At 36.5% G+C, this 18373-nt stretch overlaps 1 protein-coding gene, 1 long non-coding RNA gene and 2 pseudogenes across 2 annotated transcripts; 1 reads left to right on the top strand and 3 right to left on the bottom strand.

Moving 5' to 3' along the window:
- Nucleotides 1-2750: 2750 nt before the first annotated feature.
- LOC137736828 (galactokinase) lies at nucleotides 2751-6719 on the bottom strand. The gene is made up of 14 exons (XM_068476108.2): nucleotides 6624-6719; nucleotides 6126-6410; nucleotides 5846-6030; nucleotides 5692-5738; nucleotides 5444-5535; nucleotides 5196-5278; nucleotides 5047-5115; nucleotides 4780-4965; nucleotides 4514-4648; nucleotides 4254-4388; nucleotides 4079-4149; nucleotides 3641-3718; nucleotides 3319-3460; nucleotides 2751-3227 (listed from the first exon to the last, which is right to left on the bottom strand). The coding sequence occupies exons 2-14, from the start codon at nucleotides 6295-6297 to the stop codon at nucleotides 3114-3116; spliced, it is 1509 nt and encodes a 502-aa protein (XP_068332209.2). The 5' UTR covers nucleotides 6298-6410; nucleotides 6624-6719; the 3' UTR covers nucleotides 2751-3113.
- Nucleotides 6720-9623: 2904 nt separating this feature from the next.
- LOC148691949 (uncharacterized) lies at nucleotides 9624-12695 on the top strand. The gene is made up of 3 exons (XR_015954674.1): nucleotides 9624-10242; nucleotides 11637-11699; nucleotides 12516-12695. It is a non-coding gene; the product is annotated as an uncharacterized LOC148691949 (long non-coding RNA).
- A 109-nt stretch (nucleotides 12696-12804) lies between these two features.
- On the bottom strand, nucleotides 12805-14953 carry LOC137736208 (GPN-loop GTPase QQT2-like; annotated as a pseudogene).
- Nucleotides 14954-15737: 784 nt separating this feature from the next.
- LOC137736687 (cell wall / vacuolar inhibitor of fructosidase 1 pseudogene) lies at nucleotides 15738-16408 on the bottom strand (annotated as a pseudogene).
- Nucleotides 16409-18373: the final 1965 nt, after the last annotated feature.

The following is an 18373-nucleotide window of genomic DNA, read 5'->3' as shown; positions in this document are numbered from 1 at the left end:
ATATTCCTTTATATCAATCTCATCCATTGAAAGAAACAAACCCCACTTCACCCTCTGAAATAATTTGATTTTCACGTATAACACAACAATTTACCTAGCACCAATTGGTAAATTGGTATCATACAATTTTGAAAAAATTTATTTGAAAATTTCACTCATCAATGGCCCATGAACGTTAAATCAATTTGAAATTTTAATTCTTATGGAATTTAAAACAATCATTAATTAGCCAAATTGCAAGAAAAATAAGTAAGAAACAAGAATTAAAAAAGTAATAAAAGGAGAGTATAAATGAATTTGTATGTGGAGAGAGAGTGATAGAATTTTGCTCACATGAATTGCTACTTTTTTTTTTTGTGGGATCCATTGTTTTTGGGGCTAGATGTAGCCCGCTTTTATGCTACCCAAAAAATTGAGTTGTTAGCCCAGTGATGAATCTAGCCCTATTTTTCGACTCATTAAGAATAAAACTTCTCACTAAGGTTGGAAATGTGGTAGTCCCATAGAAGATAAAGTCCCCATCAAGAATGCTCTTATGGTGTTGGGGTATGGCAACCATGAACCATCTGTCTCACTCACTCACTTTCACTTACCCCACAGCCCACGACCTCCACGTGAATTAAAAATGGTGACATATGAATTTAATAAAATGGATTTTGAATCTTTGATGCTTCGTTGGTAGGGGGCTTCTCTGGACCCCACCCATGTTTCTTTATTTTATCATTTTATTTGGTAAATTATATGAAGTTGATTTGTTGATAATTGAGTTTATGTCCCATCGTTTTAACATTGAGGACCCATTAGTAAAGATTTGACACGTTCATATAAGTATCGTGCTCCCCTGGTGTATGGTGCATGCATCCTTTGGACATGTAACGAGAAAATCTTTTACATTATACTATAATTATGAGTTTAATTTTCTAAAATACAGGTCTAACTTGTGTATGATTATGAGTTTATTTTTTTTATGATATGATTAATCACGTAATGAGAGAGAAGATATTTTTTGAGACTTGATGAAGGAAGAATTGAGGAGGGGGAAATGGAAAACTTGGGAAGGGAGAAAGAGGGTCGAGATGAGTTTATTTCTCAATTTCAATCATGCTTCTAAGCGTAACTGTACACAACTAATTAAGCTTATAAATTTCTCATCAATACTCAACTTTGTTCCAAAACAACTTATATATGTAGTAGTTGATGATAAGTTTTGTACCAGCTGCTTTTTACCAAAGTGCTTTTGTTGTAGCTGTTGATAATTTTTCAAGAAAGCACAGGAACTTAAACTTGAGATTATGATATGGAAAGGTTAAGAATAAAATGGTTGTTGTCCTCTCCCTCTTCCCCTTATTTTTTTTAGGAAAATTAATAATTAATGAAAATAACTTGAAAACTTTGAGTTTTAATGATAATGACAAAATAAAGGGTAAAGTGAATAATACCGGATTGATTTCTTAATGTAAAAATATGATTTTTCGTTAAAGTAAATAGTACCGTGAGTTTTTCGTTAAATTTTTTTATTTTATTTTTTTCTGATATTTTTTTGGTCTAGCCCCTACGGAGTCAAAGGGACCACGCAAGATTCTGTTAGAACTGCACAATCAATGGTACATATGTGTCAGGGTCCCTGAGGATGACGCCTAACGAGTTAGGCACGTTCGCTTGTCATCAAAGTTTGGTCCATTCCTTGCTCTTGTAAGTACAAATGGAAAAGGATTATCCCGGAATATTTTCCTCGAATCCTAGGAATCACATGATGGTTATCGTTCATCATTTATCGTATATCGTGTGGTTATAAATAATTTTAAAATTTAAAATTTAAAATTAAATATAAATAGTACCTAACAAAAATTATCTGCACGATATACGATAAACGATCACGATCATAAAATTCCTAAGATTCTCAAGAAAATGATCCGGCAGTACAAATAATATATTGAGTTGGCAATACAGGACAAGTCATGCGTATTTTGGATTTGGGTCGAATGCCATAAAAACTTAAATTTGTTTTTTCATAAGGTAAGATAACTCTACAATAATCCAGCTCATTTATTGATTATTTGTTTTATTCATACAATGAGTTAGTCCTACTCACGTGATTTATACAATTCGAACTTAAAACTTCGAATCTATAAGTTGAATTTAAAATCTCTCATTTCCAAGTAGAGGTAAAACAGATCGTAATGCTAGACGTTAATGTCATGTTAACAAGTCATGTAATTTTCCAAATTCACATAATCAAATGATATAGCAAGTTATTTTGAGTGAAGAGTCCACAAGACGAAAGGCTAATTTGGGATTCTTCTGGGTTTTTTTTGAAAACTGCTTCTACTGTGCTGTGAAAAGCAGTTAGATATTTGGTAAACTATAGTGCTAAAAGTGCTTTTAGTAAAAAAAGAGACTGGAGTAGGATTGTCAATATAAAAGTTTATTAATTGGTAATGTTCGCCCATCTCCAATAAAAAAAATATTTTTTTAAAGAAGTACGGATAGAGCTGTTTTTGCTTTCTGCTTTTTTAAACCATGATTTTGGAAGAAATTTTTTTTTATTTTTTATTTTTTATCATTTACCAAGCATAATTTTAGCCTAACTTTTTTCAAAAAGCTACTTTTAAAAGGAAATTAAACAACCCTAAATCAGATTTTAAACTAATAAAACGCTGACACGTTTATTAATATGTAAACATTTGATGTCTCTAACATTACTCTTATCCAGTTGGACTAGATTCATGATAAAAAGAGTAACCCTCGTATGAACACCCGTATAAACGCCGGTCAATACATATTCCATGGCCCATGAATATATTGAGTTTGGGCCTCTCAGCCCAAGTCCAACTAGCTTGGACATATTTGTAACCTTACAGAGGAGGATGGGCCCATCCAGAAAAAAGGAGTTGGAAAACACAATTGAAAGTCTAACTGTTTGACTGTTATGACATCCTTTGACATTGGAAATTAATCAACTTCCAAACCTTGGAGAGAACTCTAACTCTAATGGAACCCAGCAGGTTTATTACACTGAAACAGAAATTCATGTCGGTCTATCGACGTAAATTTACTAAAAACAGATTACACTACAGTTCAAGCCGAAATCTAAAAGCACTGCACAACTTGACTCAGACAAACTTGACGATAGCAGCACCGCTGGAGGGCTTGGACGCAAAAACATAGAGGCCAAGATCGTTGTTGTTGATGACGCCTCTGTCAATTCGTGACTGGTAGAAGCGTTCCTGATACACCTCAAGCGATATTTAGGTTCAGCAACTCAAACAAAATGAACAATGGAGGGAAAGCATTAAGGATGATAGAAGATGAGCAAACCTTTAGATTGAGGATAAATTGTGGGACAATACTATCTTTTACCAAAGCAACTGCACAGCCGCCCCATCCAGCTCCCGTAAGCCTTGCCCCAAGAGCACCATTCTCCCGACAAATATTTACAAGTTCTTCCAACTCTGGACAGCTGGTTCAGTGAAAAAGAACGATGGTAAAGATAAGAGTGACAAAAATTACAAGATCTTCCAACGCCGGACAATACCATGTCCCTACATTAAGCTCTTCGTGATGTGATCAATTATTATTGCGAGAGCGTCAGTAGTGTGCATATATAAATTCAAAGGAGGTCGACAATATAAATTTGTACCTGCACTCATATAACACGCTGCAGCTATAGTGGCTATCATTCATAAGATCACCAAGCCTCTTTAGCTTATCCTCATCACTGCAAAAACAGTTCCAGCGTTAGCATAAAACCTTTTATTTGTTCACACCATTAAGCGCTCACTAAGCAACCCTATATAAATTTTCATGTTTACTAAGGAGAACATATAGTTAAATTTAGTAACGATATGCCAATTCCATTCTATATCTTAAACCATATTTACTTTTACTGCACGGGTAGTGGGAAAAGAGTTCATATGAACTAAGATAGCACACCACTGGCTGGAGTAGCACACATGGTATCTCTCTGTACTTAATAAAGGGCGGTAAGTCTTGAGTTTAACCCCTGAGAGGGGTAGGAGGGGAAGGATATCCCTTTCTTGTAACCAACAGATTGCCACTTCAGCAACTATATACGAACCTTACTGTTGATGATACGGCATCCTTGAAAGCATATACCCGCTTGGCTTCAGAATACACATGGGCGGCTCTCTGGTAGACAATAGTTGTTCAACATTAAAACAAAATTTCCAAATTCAAAGAAAAAATCAACACAATTAGCAATGACACGAGATAGCTAGCAACCAAGGAAGTACCTGGGATAACTTGAAGTGCTTTGCAGCTTTCAAAACATCCAAAGAAGATGGAGAATCTCTCAAGATAGAGGGTAGACTCTCCCCTAGGATTTTCTCTATTTCCCCAGCTGTATAAGGTTCTTCTTTTAAATTATCCTGTAGCAAAGACTGTTATGTAACCGATATAGATAGAGAAGTGACTAATATGAACCTAAAATGAAAATAATCAAATGTATATAACACTGAATGACAAAATGTTGGCAGGAAACGAATAAAAGTACCTTTACAGCCACGATCGGATCTGAAGACCCACGAGTACTAGCAAATGATATGCACAAACCTTCAACATCAGAAAGAGTTTTGACACTTGAAATTGCCTCTTGCGGTTTCATCCCCAACTTTATACCAAGCACAATCTAAAAAAATTTCCAACCCCACATTGTGAGTATATAATATTTCTGACAATAAAATTACTAAACCCTTCTCAGGTTGATACTTATCCCCTGCATTAGTAGCTCGGAAATTGGATTTAGGATTCGAAACTTACAGCAGCCAGGCGACACTCAACAACTCGGTTATTGTAATTTGTGGCAGCAGTTACTGCTTTCTGAGAATCTGCCAAAGAATGGGCCACAACAAAAGTTCCACCAGCCGGAAGTTGCACATCAGTAGCACGAATTGGGTTGAAATCAATTAGTTCTGCAAACCCAGGCTTGGCCATCACCGAGATTGCCTGCAATTTAAACCAATATCAGGACAAACAAGCAGTTGACTATCATACTCAAATTAATCAAGAATGAGAAAATAATCGAACCTGATCCATTCCACCAGATTGTGTGCCAATGTGTCGCTCACACTCACACGTAAGTTGTGCAATTTCTTTCTGCTCACAAGAAAGAATGTCAGCATTTGAAGCTTATTTATACAATCTGTAGATCTCCAGAACAGAGACAGATATTATACCTTGGGGAAATTCAAACCAAAAGCGGCCATTATCGCAATCGTAGAAGCACAAACTAATGCAGCAGAGCTAGATAGTCCAGAGCCTAAACGAAACAACAAAAAAATCAATAAGTACCGTCTCGGATTTTACTCCACCATAAGATAAACTAGTTGCCTCTGTACTTATAAATTGTTAAACCAAACTAATTAACCTTAAAATTGACAACATTAAGGTTGTTTTATTTGATATTAATTGGTGGGAACTACACCTGTAGGAACTGTTCCATCAATAAGAACATCAAGTCCAACTGGTCCAACATTTTCTCCCTTGGATTTGGCAAACTCATAAAAACCTTTATACCTGAACAACAACATAATCCATCACTTTCTGCCGTACATCAGAAATCCATAGTTTTAACTTTTGACTATCCAAATGTTTCATCATCAAACAAAAAGAAACAAAAAAATCTAGAATTTAGTCAACATACAGATCAAAGCATGGATTTTTATGTCTTACCCACAAATGAAATAATGCCCCCATTTGTGATTCTTCAAGTCAATTTCCTTCAACCAAAAAAAAAAGTCAAAAACTTTGACCGAAATTGAACTCCGATAGCAACTGGATAACGTTGTAGTTAAACGAATGATGATCAAGTCAAACAATTTGGTACCTGGGTCGGGTCGGCGGGATAAGTACAAATTTGGTACTTGTCGTTGACATTGGCAATTCTGAGAACTTTCTCGGCGTCTCCGTCGTCGTGCTTCCGAATTGCGACAATGGTGTCCTGTCGTATGGCCATCGGCAGCACCGAGTATCCCTCGTAGTCTATGTGCTCTCCGACCAAGTTCACCCTCCCTGTCCAATCAGAAATTCAAACACGAGCACAAAATCGAAACTTGAAAAATCCCACAGAGAGAGAGAGAGAGAGAGAGAGAGAGAGAGGGACCCACCTGGAGAGCGAGCGAAGAGTTGAGGGGGGTGACCGAAAACCTGCTGGAACTTGGAGTTCAGGTGGTTGAATCGGAGCTGGGCCTCGTCGAGTTGGGAGGAGTTGCCGTAGACGGCGTCGAGGGTGTCGTGGATTGGGATCGGAAGTTCTTCGTGTTTTGCCATTTGTGCCATCTGCTGGATTAACTGAACCCTCTGCAACTACTTAAAAGAAAACTCAAAGCCCCCGTGACGGTGACGGTGACGCAAGCGAACAAAATCTGATCTTCTTCAATTATTGTCGAATCCTAAATAATTAGACAATAATTTAGGACACTGTTTCGATAAAGAAATTAGAAGAGTCGGAGGAGAGAGTTATAGAAATTAAACAGCAAATTAAAGAAGAACATATATATATTTTTTACGAGAATTAAGAAAGGCGAACATCCTAGTAAGATTAAGATTCGGATAAACCTGTTTTTATCTACTTTCTATCTACTTTCTATCCACTTCGTTTTTACCTTTATAACGGATTTTACAGCGGGAATCCGAGACCTGCTAGGTAGTTACGTTCGACGTTGGATAATTCGAATTCAGATATAGGACTCTGCGTTGTCGTTTTGGATTGGTTTGCTCCTTTTCTGAATTTATTTAGGAATTTTTTTATATTTTATTTTGCAGTTACAGTACGTGGGTCAAGTGTAACTGCTGCCGGTATGCTTTGTGGGCGGCGAGGCACGGGCCGTGCGGTGGCGCAGAGGAGTGGCGGGTAAAAAACACCCGTGATGATAATAATTAAGGGAAGTTTAACGAAAAATTATATTTTTACATTAAAATATCAATCCGATACTATTTATTTTATCCTTTATTTTGTTTTTATCGTTAAAACTCAAAGTTTTCAAATTATTTTCATTAATTTTTCTAATAATTAAACATAAATATAGTTGGTGATAGTATTTACATGGAACTAATGAATTATCTAATTCGTCAAGTTAAATGCATATGATAATATAGTCTTTTAAACCCGACCCATTTCGATCCCATTCCGAGTTAGATGTTTATCTACTATTGATAAACAAGTTAAATCCAATAATCTGTATACGATCTCAAGTTAATTTGTTTACAAAGTTGCAAGTCTGCAAGTTAGCTAAATGCATTTGATAAGAGTAAGTTATCTCTAACCGGATAAATTGTTGATAACGCATTTATTACATTAATCATGTTAATCTTTTTTTTAGTATAATCGACGTGCAACACAAAATTTATTTAAACTACAAGGTGAGATGAAAGAGAAATTTAAGTTCGAATGCATAAAATGACGGATAACACACTACCCTACTTAACTTTACTAAACTTATGTGCACTAATCCAATCATGTAGTGGCTAGAAGCTAAGGAGAATAAATTCGAAAGCTTTCTTTTTTTCATGAGGTTGGGTGGTGGACCTGGTGGTCTAGTTCATTACACCTTCGCTTTCATGATATTCCAGAATAAATAAGTACAGGCTGACGCGACCATTAGTAGGTCAAGACTTAAGAGTACTAGTAACAACTAGTAAGCTTCTCTTTTGTTTGCCTGACTCTTTTTTACTTGGTAATTAAAAGTAAGGGTGGAAAAAAAATACTGAAATTCCCAAATCACATTGAAACCGAACTAAAAAAAGCCCCAACCAAAAATTCTAAAAATTTTAGTACCGAAACCGAACTGATCTCGAATTATTCAGTATGGGATTCGGTCTCACATCTTAACACCATTCGATATCCAAGTCCCGAACCAAACTTTAATAAATATCTATAATGGTGCAGAAAAGCACTTAAGCACATGATGTGTGCAAAAAACCCATGTCTCGAATCGAACTTTAATATTTATTATCTTTACTAATTAATAAAACACTCATTGTCAACCAAAATCCTATGAAATTACCAGTTTAACCCTTTAATTAAAACAAAATATGAATAAGAAATATGGGGCATAAATGTAATTTCACACAACCAAATTTTGCTGTTTTTTTTTTCTTCAAAGCCTCACTTACATGTAATCCTAATATATCTCTAATAAAAAAATAAAAAAATAAAAAAAAATAAAAAAACCCTTCCCACTCCCATATTCTCTATCACTCTCATCCTCTCTCCTTCTATTTCAAAAACAAAAATAAAAAATTTTCTCACACACACTGTGTGTGCCCATATACTAGTATATTGTTAAAATAAGCAAAGTGTGCATAAAAGCACATGATGTGTTGTGTGATGTCTAAATTTCTATCAAGCAAACTGCAAACATATAAAGAATAGCCTATTATCTTTACTAATTAATAAAACACTCTTGTCATCAAAAACCCTATGAAATTACCAGTTTAACCCTCTAATTAAAACAGAACATGAATAAGAAATATGGAGCAGAAATGTAATTTCACACAACAAAATTTTAATGTTTTTTTCTTTGAAAGCCTCACCTACATGTAATCATAACATATATCTAATTTAAAAATGAAATAAAAACAAAAAAAACAAAAAAAAAACAAAAAACCTCCCACTCCCACATTCTCTATCACTCTTTTCCTCTCTTCCTCTCTCCTTCTATTTCAAAAACAAAAATAAAAAATTTTCTCACACACATTGTGTTTGCCCATATACTAGTATATTATTAAAATAAGCAAAGTGTGCAGAAAAGCACATGATGTGTTGTGTGCTGTCTAAATTTCTATCAAGCAAACTGCAAACATATAAAGAATAGCCTATTATATAATATTAAAATAAGTAGAGTGTGCAGAAAAGCACATGGGTGCTATCTAAAGACTCAGACTCTTTAGACAAAGTCTCTCCCATCTCGCTCTCTCCCATCTCTGCCTTCGCCAAAGTCTCAGACTTTTTCTGTCTCTCCTTTCGAATTCAAAGCTCAAAGGCCACCCATCAACCCATCCTTTCACAATCTGACTCTGACCAACTTTCTCCACTTCGGCCACCACCACACCTCACTGCTTCTTCCTTACCTCCGATTCTCTTCAGCGATTCTCCGTATGTGTGGGGTTTCAAATTAAGGTTGGGGTTTCAAATTGGGGCTTAGGGTTTCAAATTAGGAGCTCAGGTCAGGAGGAAGACGAATGCCTGACTATCTTTTCACTTGGTCTCTTTCTCGACCTTTAATCTTCAACAATTCACTCACAATCTCTGATTTTAAATTGCGGTTTTAATGCAGGTTCATTTGAGTTCAAGTTTGGTTTCGGGAAATCCCAAAATATTGAAAATATTTCGGGAATATCCAAATTTTGGTTTGGGATTGGTCGTCAAATTTTCGTCCTGAAAATAGTCGGTTTGGGACTTGATATGCCGTTTTCAGTTTGGTATCCCATACCAAACCAGCCGTAATTAAAAGTTTAGGAGGAAATTAGTTACTCTCACCACTAGCTCTGCAATATTGAGCTGGAATGATTAATGCGTTGCACCTAACTGCCAGCTGCCACATGGATGAATTTACGTAAAAATTTATAGATTTCTTGTAACAACCTGTCCCGATATTTTATTTTTAGGTTTTTGGAATGAGGGTACTTTCATAAATGTCCACTTTGGGCTAGATATTTTGTTTTGAAAAGTGCTTTTGAGTCTTAATTTGTGTGCCTTGTAGGGCCACTTCTTTTGGGTTTGTCCCCTCGACCCAACTCTCCTCCTTTTCTCCCTTCACCGTAACCTCCCTTATCTATCTCTTCTCTCACAACTCCCTCTCCCCCCTCGCTGCACCATTCTTTTATTCTCTTTTAGTACCTTACCACCCACCCTCGTTGCACCATTCTTTTATTCTCTCTTAGTACCTTACCACCCACCCTCGTAGCTCCAGTGATCACTTCCACCTTTATGAACCTCCTCCATCGATTGACTTGGAACTCACAAACCCCAAGCGCAGAAAGGTTTCTCTCTCTCTTCACAGTGGCACTACCACTGTTCAAAGGATCCTTTGGCGAGTTCTTGCCGTTTTTGTTGTAGGTAAGTCCTTAGTCCTCTTAATCGAGTTTAGAGTCGTGTTCGAGACGTTTTGAGGAGTTTTTATCGACTTTGGACGCAATTGTAGTGCTGTGGAGATTTACCCAGATTCTGGTGAGGAAACCGAGGCTTTTCGGCCAACCTCGACATGGCAGGCCACAAGAAAGGTATATTTCGACTCCTTATTTTTCGGGCTTCAATTTGGTATATTGAATTGCATGTTTTGGTTAAGTATTAAGCTTGATCGGAGCTCAAGAATTCCTGGCTAAAATCCGGTTTTCTTCTTCGTGGAGTCCGGCTGACCCACGATCTAGAACGGGTCAAACCCGACCCGCCATCAAGAACCGGCCTAAATCTTTGGGCCTTATAATCAGACCCAATCCAAAACTAAGCCCAAGCCCTAAACCCATTATCCGGCCCAAACCCCTTTAACTCTAGAACTAGGCCCATGTCCATAACCTATTAACCTAGCCCAGAAATCTAAAACCCAAACCTAATACTAGGCCCAATACACTAACTTATGACCTAGAAACTACGGGTGGGCACGGTTTGGTTTAGCCCGGTTCCACCCTCAAAATGGAACCGGAACTAGAAAATTTCAACGGTTCGGTTCGATGAGGTTCTGCTTAAATTTATTACTAAAATCATACGATTCGGTTCATGCCGGTTTACGGTTCTAACCAAAATTATATATATGTTTTTTCTAATTTTCTACTTCAAATACCAAACACATATTTCAACCACAAATTCAAGTAAATTTGAGTTTCCACTACTAGATCTACAAGATTTGTGACTGGAGGATACAAAGTGTGCATATAAATATAAATCAAAAGATGGAAAGACTCATATCAAGACCAAAATGTAGGTCTTAAACTAAAACTAAAATGTACATAATGCATAATATATTGGAAAAGAATGGAGAAAAATAATATAGGGGGAGAAAAGTGATAAAACAAGAAAGGAGGGGGACAGAAGTGAAGAAAAATATTGGGCTTATGCGCATGGTCTTTTTGGAAAAATGTCTTATTTATATAAAAATAATAATAAAACAATAATTTATATTAAAAGCGATTCAGTCCCGTTCCTCCGATTCATAATATTTCCAAACTGGAACTGGAACTGTTTGAAACAATTTAGTTCGGTTTTTTGTTCTGGTTTTGACTTTTTTGGTCAACGCGATTTTTTATGGGTTTTTTTTTGTCACAATTTGATTCAGTTTTTCAGTTTGGCGGTTTTTATGCCTACCTTTACCAGAAATCCAAAACCCTTTAGCCTAGGCCTAAACCTTTGGGCCTGACAACCCATTAGTCTAGGCCCAAAAACCCCAGGCTCGTTGACTTTGCCCAAACCCAGCGACCCGGTTGACCCGACCCGTTTGACCGTTGACTTCCAGTCAATGCTGACCGTTGATCGGACTGGTCAACATTGATTTTTGTTGACTTCTTTGGGTTTCGGTCCCTCCTAGGCTAAGTTCAATGTCCTGGATCCGTTTCCGACGTCCGTTTTCCTAAATTCAATTGTTATGATAGTGTTTTATTAATTGGTATTTTTATGTGCTTAGGTGCAATTGTGTATGACATTTCTGTCATTTCTTGTTTGCACGGCTCTTTGCCAACAGTGTAAGGTGAGTGAACCCCTTCCAAAATGCATATTTTACTATTAGAAATGCATACATGAAAATCATGATTTTATGATTACATTTTATGCAACGTTTATGAGTGAATTGGTTACCATGCTTTATCAATATCATGCTTTACCGACCTTACGTTCCTTGTGGTATATATGATGGATGACTATATACATACTTATGAACGTGGTTTTATGATATGACGTTTTAGCTACTGAACTCTGATTAAGATAGTTATATATATATATATATATATATATATATATATATATATATTAGAAATATTATATGAATGTTCTTATGGAGGTCCTACCTACGAGTGTATGTTCTACCTACGGGCGAATTATATCTATATATTGGCTTTAGTTGGGTGATGTAGGGGCCTACGGGTCAATTAACATTTATATTGGCTATGACCGGGCGTTTGGTTGGTGCCTATGAGCAGAAGATACTTCTATTGGCTTTGGCCGGGAGATGTAGTGCCTACGGGCAAATGATACTACCTACGGGCGAATGATTTGCCTACGGGGGCGTGATGTAGAACCTTCGGATGAATGAAGAAGTGTTCTATATGCCTTCGGGTGAATGAAATATTATATATATATATATATGTATATGCCTTATATATACCACTACTAAACACACTATATATAATATATGTTTTACAAAAGTTTTATGGCATGTTAGGGTGTTCAGAAAACCTATTACATATTATACTATTGAGTTTTCATAAACTTTGGGGGTTAATACGTTGTTGAATAACTATTTTAGTATCAACTTGGTCCACTCATGTTTTGTTCTGCGCCCCCTCAGGACTTAAAATCGAGACGTACAATTTCGGCATTAAGGTACTCCTGCATCGGTACCTTCGAGTCATCTCGGTGTATGACCTATCTCTTTGTTCATTCACTGTCATATTATTTCCTTTCTAGTGTCTTATTTTAGTTGTATGCTCTGAACACGTTCCATAATTGCATAAGCATTGTATTTAAATTTATAAGTTTTATTTATGTTCATTACTTCACATGCATGTTAGTATGGCATCGTCACTTTTGGGTGTCGGCCAGCACGTGCCTACCTCAGGTATTTGAAGAATATCGGGGTCGGGCGTGTCATTCCGCACTAACAAAACTGCTGGCAGTAGATCGAATTACTAAGTTTACGATTCATCATCCAACCAAACACGTAGATCAAATTACTCTAATCTTCATCAATGCCCATCCAGAGTGATATCGTCCAATCCCTTTTGGTAACTAGTGAGTTAATACTTAACGCGAAGTATCACTAAAGTGCAAACTTGCCAACTTATTCATCTTCATCTTCATCTTCATCGTCTTCATCCATCATGGCTTTGCCCCTCCAATTTTGTCATTCAAACCAGTGCTCAAGACCACAGTTTCTCCCCCGAACTTCTCCATATCCTTCCTCAACTTCTCCATGTTCTCCTTTCCGTGTTCCTCCTCTAAACGTTGCTTCTCTGCCGGTCTCTTGTCCACATCAACCCTACAAAAGCAACAAGAAGCAGAAAATTGTGAAGACTAGATCAATTATACACATCCCTATTCAGTAGCATTTCAATATATATAGGTCTGTTGGAATTCAGGCATTACTTATGGCTTTCCATGTACTTTTCAGCACTTGCTTCAACGGATTAATTAAAGAATCCTTCATTCCAGCACCAGAAACTGCAGACACTCCCAACAGACCGCAAGTTTTTATAAAATTCATCCAACACAAGGGAGAGGATCTGAGCTAAATTTGAAGAGTATGAACTATATATGTCTACTCACTGTTGCTTGAAATGTCTCAAAATCTTCCATCCATTGCATAAACAGCAGTTTTCAAGACAACGGATATAAAAGAAAAACCGCAAAGTGCGTATTACATATGTGAGTTAACAGTGAAAAGGGGAAATTATAAAACTCAAGAGAAGGGTAAAACTGCTGCATTTTGAGTCCGTGACCGTAATTTAGATGATCACAATCAAAATGGTTAGGAAGTATATTCAACGACGTGTGTGTTTGTTTGGAACATCAGTTTGTATGTGTGTGAATGCATATCTAAAACGCGTGTGTGCAACGTCAATCTTGTTGAATGCAAACCAATATTTTAAGGGGCAAAGGTGTAGGTGAGACATGTTTTAGATATCCTTGCTTAGGCGAAAGCCTTAAGACATGAGGCAAAGTTTTACATTATCTAAATTTTTTAATATTTAATATATACCATATGTGTGTGTGTATTATATAGTACTTTAAATATCCTTTGTTATTCAAAATTGCACAAGAAAAACAATTTTAACTCGCAAACATACAAACAAAAAGGAAATCACTCATCTAAATGTGGTCCACATACATCAGAAAATAATAAAACGATAATCCCTCGTTAATATCCACTCATTTTACAACATTAATATGGTCCATATACATCCCCCATCCATTTTTTTTCCATCATGCACTCTCACTTTCCCTCTTCTCTCTCTCACTAATATCTATTAATTTGAACATTAATATAGTCAACATACATCCCCACCCATTCTCTCTCTCTCTCTCCCTCACTAAAACATTAAAATAGTCAACATACATCCCCACCCACTCTCTTTCACTCGGTACACTCTCCCTCACTTTCTCACTTCTCTCTCACTCTCCCTCACTCTCACTTTCCTTTTTGTTGCGTGGTGGCAGCCCTGCTCAATTGGTAGTGTTGTGCGAAGAAGAGAAATGAGGGTTTTAGTGTTTCACACAGAAGAAGAAGAATGTGGGGTTGTCGAGGACTTGAGTATCGAATAAAGAAGGTTGTGGAGAAGTTTTATATAAAAAAAGGCCTATAATGACCTAAGGCACACATCAACCACCTAGGTGCGCATCAGCCACGTTTAAATGTTTCGCCTTCTACTGCTGAGCAGAGGCGTTTTCACCCCAGCTCCATCTCCAAAGCCGCCTAGGCGTGCCTTGGGGCGTGTTTTTTAAAACATTGCAAACACAAGAGGCAACCATGTCTTGTAAAGAAGACCACAAGCATACAGTATATTACTCCTGAAAGTACCTGGGCTAGCCGAACGAAGTGTATGTACCACGTAAGCGATTACAGTAGGAAATGTGGATGCAAATGCTTCTGTGATGATAGCACCAGAGACGGATCAAGAGATATAAGAACAACCATTTCAATCATCAATGAAATGAATCAAGTAGAACAACCACATTGCTACAATAAACAAAGAAAACCGGATTAAATTCAATGAAATTACCTGCCATGTCCACAACAAATATAATAACAGGTTTTCTCTTGAAATTTGTCCCGGACTACCTTGACGATGATTCCTCAACTTGCAGTTTCTTCATCGAGTTAGTAAGTTCGTAGTCTTCTTTGCCCTTATTCTTCAGAACAAAATCAATCAAATCCAAACGAATCAAACAAGTTATAGAACAACGATTCAATACAAAAACTTTAATTGAAAAAAACCCCAAATAAGTTTGTAAAGATGGATTGTGATTTTGAATTAGTGACTCATGTTTTTAAAGATTCTCCTAAAAGCATCTCCAACAATGAAGTTCAATTTTTGCTAAAACAGCTTATGATTACAAAAGTTAAAATAGCTAGCTAATTTTATTTTATTTTTAATATAGAAAAATCTCATCACACATTGATGACAGACTAATTTCATTTTTTATGTGATCCACTACCATATGAAGCGATAACATACTTTTTGACCTCCAAATCAAACAGTGTGGGATAATCTTTTAGGAGTTTCAGTCTTTTAATCCCAACGGTCATCACTCATGTATTTCAAGCCTCGCTCACACATCTAATAAATCCACCATACCCTTCGAGATGAAAATGTGATCATTGTTCTTTTTTTGTCCCTTGACAGAGCAATACACATTTTCCCAAATGCAACCCCCCTTTTTTATTGTCGTTACATCCAAATAAGTTTGCGCAAAAAGGAGAAAAAATTGAGATGTAATTACATAGGAACAGGGAGTTTTCTAATTTATGCGTGTATGGGAGATTTCACATCCATCTATATATACATCCATATACTGAAGAATGATAAGATAAAACGGCAGCTTCTCAAACGAACGAGAATCAAATTTAGAATATAAAGCCAGAACAAATTATTGATTATCAAGGTAACATGATTTTTGTTAATATATCAAAGCAAAAGCCTAGCAATTGCTGCAGCTATACTGCTAAGGTCATGGACAACTTTGTTCTTATCGGTCAGAGGAGATTTGCTGGAAAATTCCTTTTCACATGCTTCAGCCGCATCGGCAGCGTCGTTCATGCCTTGCTCTGCAAACTTAGGGTTACCCAACTTAAAACCTTGACTGGCTTCTGGGACATCAGCAACCAGAATTGTATGGTAAAAGGTAGCGCAAGTTTTTAAACGTTGGTCACTAGGGCTTTGCTTAAGCAGCTCGTTGATTCTGTTCGCCGTGTCAGTTGCTTTATCCTTGGCTATGTCAACCGTTATGAACCCTAAGCCGGCCACGTCCGCTTTCCCACTTCGAGGGTCCGATTTGAGAGAAGAGACGCAGAGATTGTAGTTGGGTGTTTTTTTGCAGGTTTGATCGATTAGATTGGCATCCATTGGAAAGATCACAGCCCTTCTGCAATGGCTTAGGGGAAGAAACACTAGAACTAGACAAACTAGTTGGATGAGACATGCTGAGTACCTCATTTTTCGCAAGACAAAAAATGTTTTGAGAAGTTTGTTGATGCTTATGTAAGAGTTGATGATGTTGAGAAACTGAAAGGTGTGCATATATGCTACTGTGTGACCTCATTTAGATAAGATTGTCCAGAGTTTAATTTGGATGCTTATCTCTAACTCAATCCTAGGCCGTTTGATTCGCATAAAGGAATTGATGAGAAATCAAGTGCGGAATTTGGTCAATGGTGTAAATGACAAGTGACCTCATTAAAACAAGAGGTGTGCTATCCACCCACTGTATTTTACTTCACACATATTCCTTGATAATTTATGTTCATTGATCTTTTTCAATTCATCTGATTCGACAGCCGAAAATTAAAAAGGTGTGTGAGAAGTAAAATGGGGTGTGTGGATATCACACCCCTAAAACTATTAATGGTAATGTGAGAAGTAAAATGGGATGTGTGGATATCACACCCCTAAAACAATTAATGGTAAATTAATATACATCAAAATTGTTATATAAGCATGGCTAGAAAGCCTTCAAGGGAAGAGATCCCATTTTTTCATAAAAATGAGGATTAGTTGTAAGATCCACACGACATCGAATTTTAACGATTCGAATCGTCTATGTTTCAAGTTGCATCTCATAGATCATTCTTGCAAAATATTAGTCAAATCGAAAATATTTAAGCCATCTACTTGGGTTCAAAAAAATAATGAATACTTTGTTATATAATAAACAATGAAATTTTATCTTGACAATTAAATAGGCAAATGATTTTGGATTGAATTGAATTTTTGCAAAGATGATCTATGAATCAATACTTACAAACTAGACAGTTCGGATCGTTAAAGTTCGATGTGAAATGAACCCCACACCTAGTTCCTATTTTTTGGAAAAAATGGGAATCCTTTGCATAAAGTACCTAGCATGGCTATTTATCTTTGAATTTAATACTAAGAGTTAATATTAAAATATTAAAGTGCATTAATTCATTTTTCGTCTGTAGTATCATATGGATCATATCAAATTTAATGGTAGATGATCATACATGATTTGTGTTAAAAGAGAATAAGTCGCAAATGTATACCAACAGTCATCAACCATGTATACTATCACTTAATATATACTATAATCTAGTAAGGTTTTTTTAGCTAAAATGGTTCATGAGATTTACATAACATATCACTTTGGTCCCTGAGATTAAGAATCAATAGAAATGTTTCTTGAGATTGTTCACCATCCATTATTTTGGTCATTCCGTTAAAAACTATGTTAAGTGTCTCGAAGCTTTTGGCCGGAAGTTTGGGCAATTTTCAAAGCTTCGTAACTCAATCGTTTCTTAACCAAATTCGACCCATAATATATCAAAATGAAGATAGGAAAGTGTAGAACAAGATTTTACCTTTTTGGAAGCCCAATGGTTACCGGAGATGGTTGGAAAATAACCTGAAAGATGATTGGTCACCGGAAAAACTGGAAAACTCACCAGAAACTGGGTAAACTTTAAACATTCATAACTTCTTCAATACTCAACGAAATCAAGTGATTCAAAAATGAAAATCATACTTGTCGATGAGACGAAGAGAATGTTACATTTCTTGATAGCTAAATCACCGTGTTTTCGCCGAAAAACCGCTCGAAAGTGGCTATCTTGGTCTCAAGTTGGCCACTTTCGAGCCGTTTTTCGGCCAAACCACGATGAATTAGCCATCGAGAAAGGTACCATTCTCTTTGTTTCGTTGAGAAGTATGATTTTTCGTTTTTGAATCACTCGATTTCGTTGAGTATTGAAGAAGTTATGAATGTTTAAAGTTTACTCAATTTCCGGCGAGTACCAGTATATCTTCCATTCAAAAACGTACCATCAAGGAACAACATTGGCCAACACCATATGAATCATTTAACACAAGCTCCAAAAGATATGAATAACCTTTTAAACCGATGAATATTATTATCAAGTTCTAGCGTACAAAAAGATCCATCATTGTCACATACAAACTCATCAAGGTATCA

This window comes from Pyrus communis, chromosome 13 (assembly GCF_041283825.1).
Source record: "Pyrus communis isolate YQ-2024b chromosome 13, ASM4128382v1, whole genome shotgun sequence".
NCBI classification, from domain to species: domain Eukaryota; kingdom Viridiplantae; phylum Streptophyta; class Magnoliopsida; order Rosales; family Rosaceae; genus Pyrus; species Pyrus communis.
This window is presented reverse-complemented; position numbering and strand designations above follow the sequence as displayed.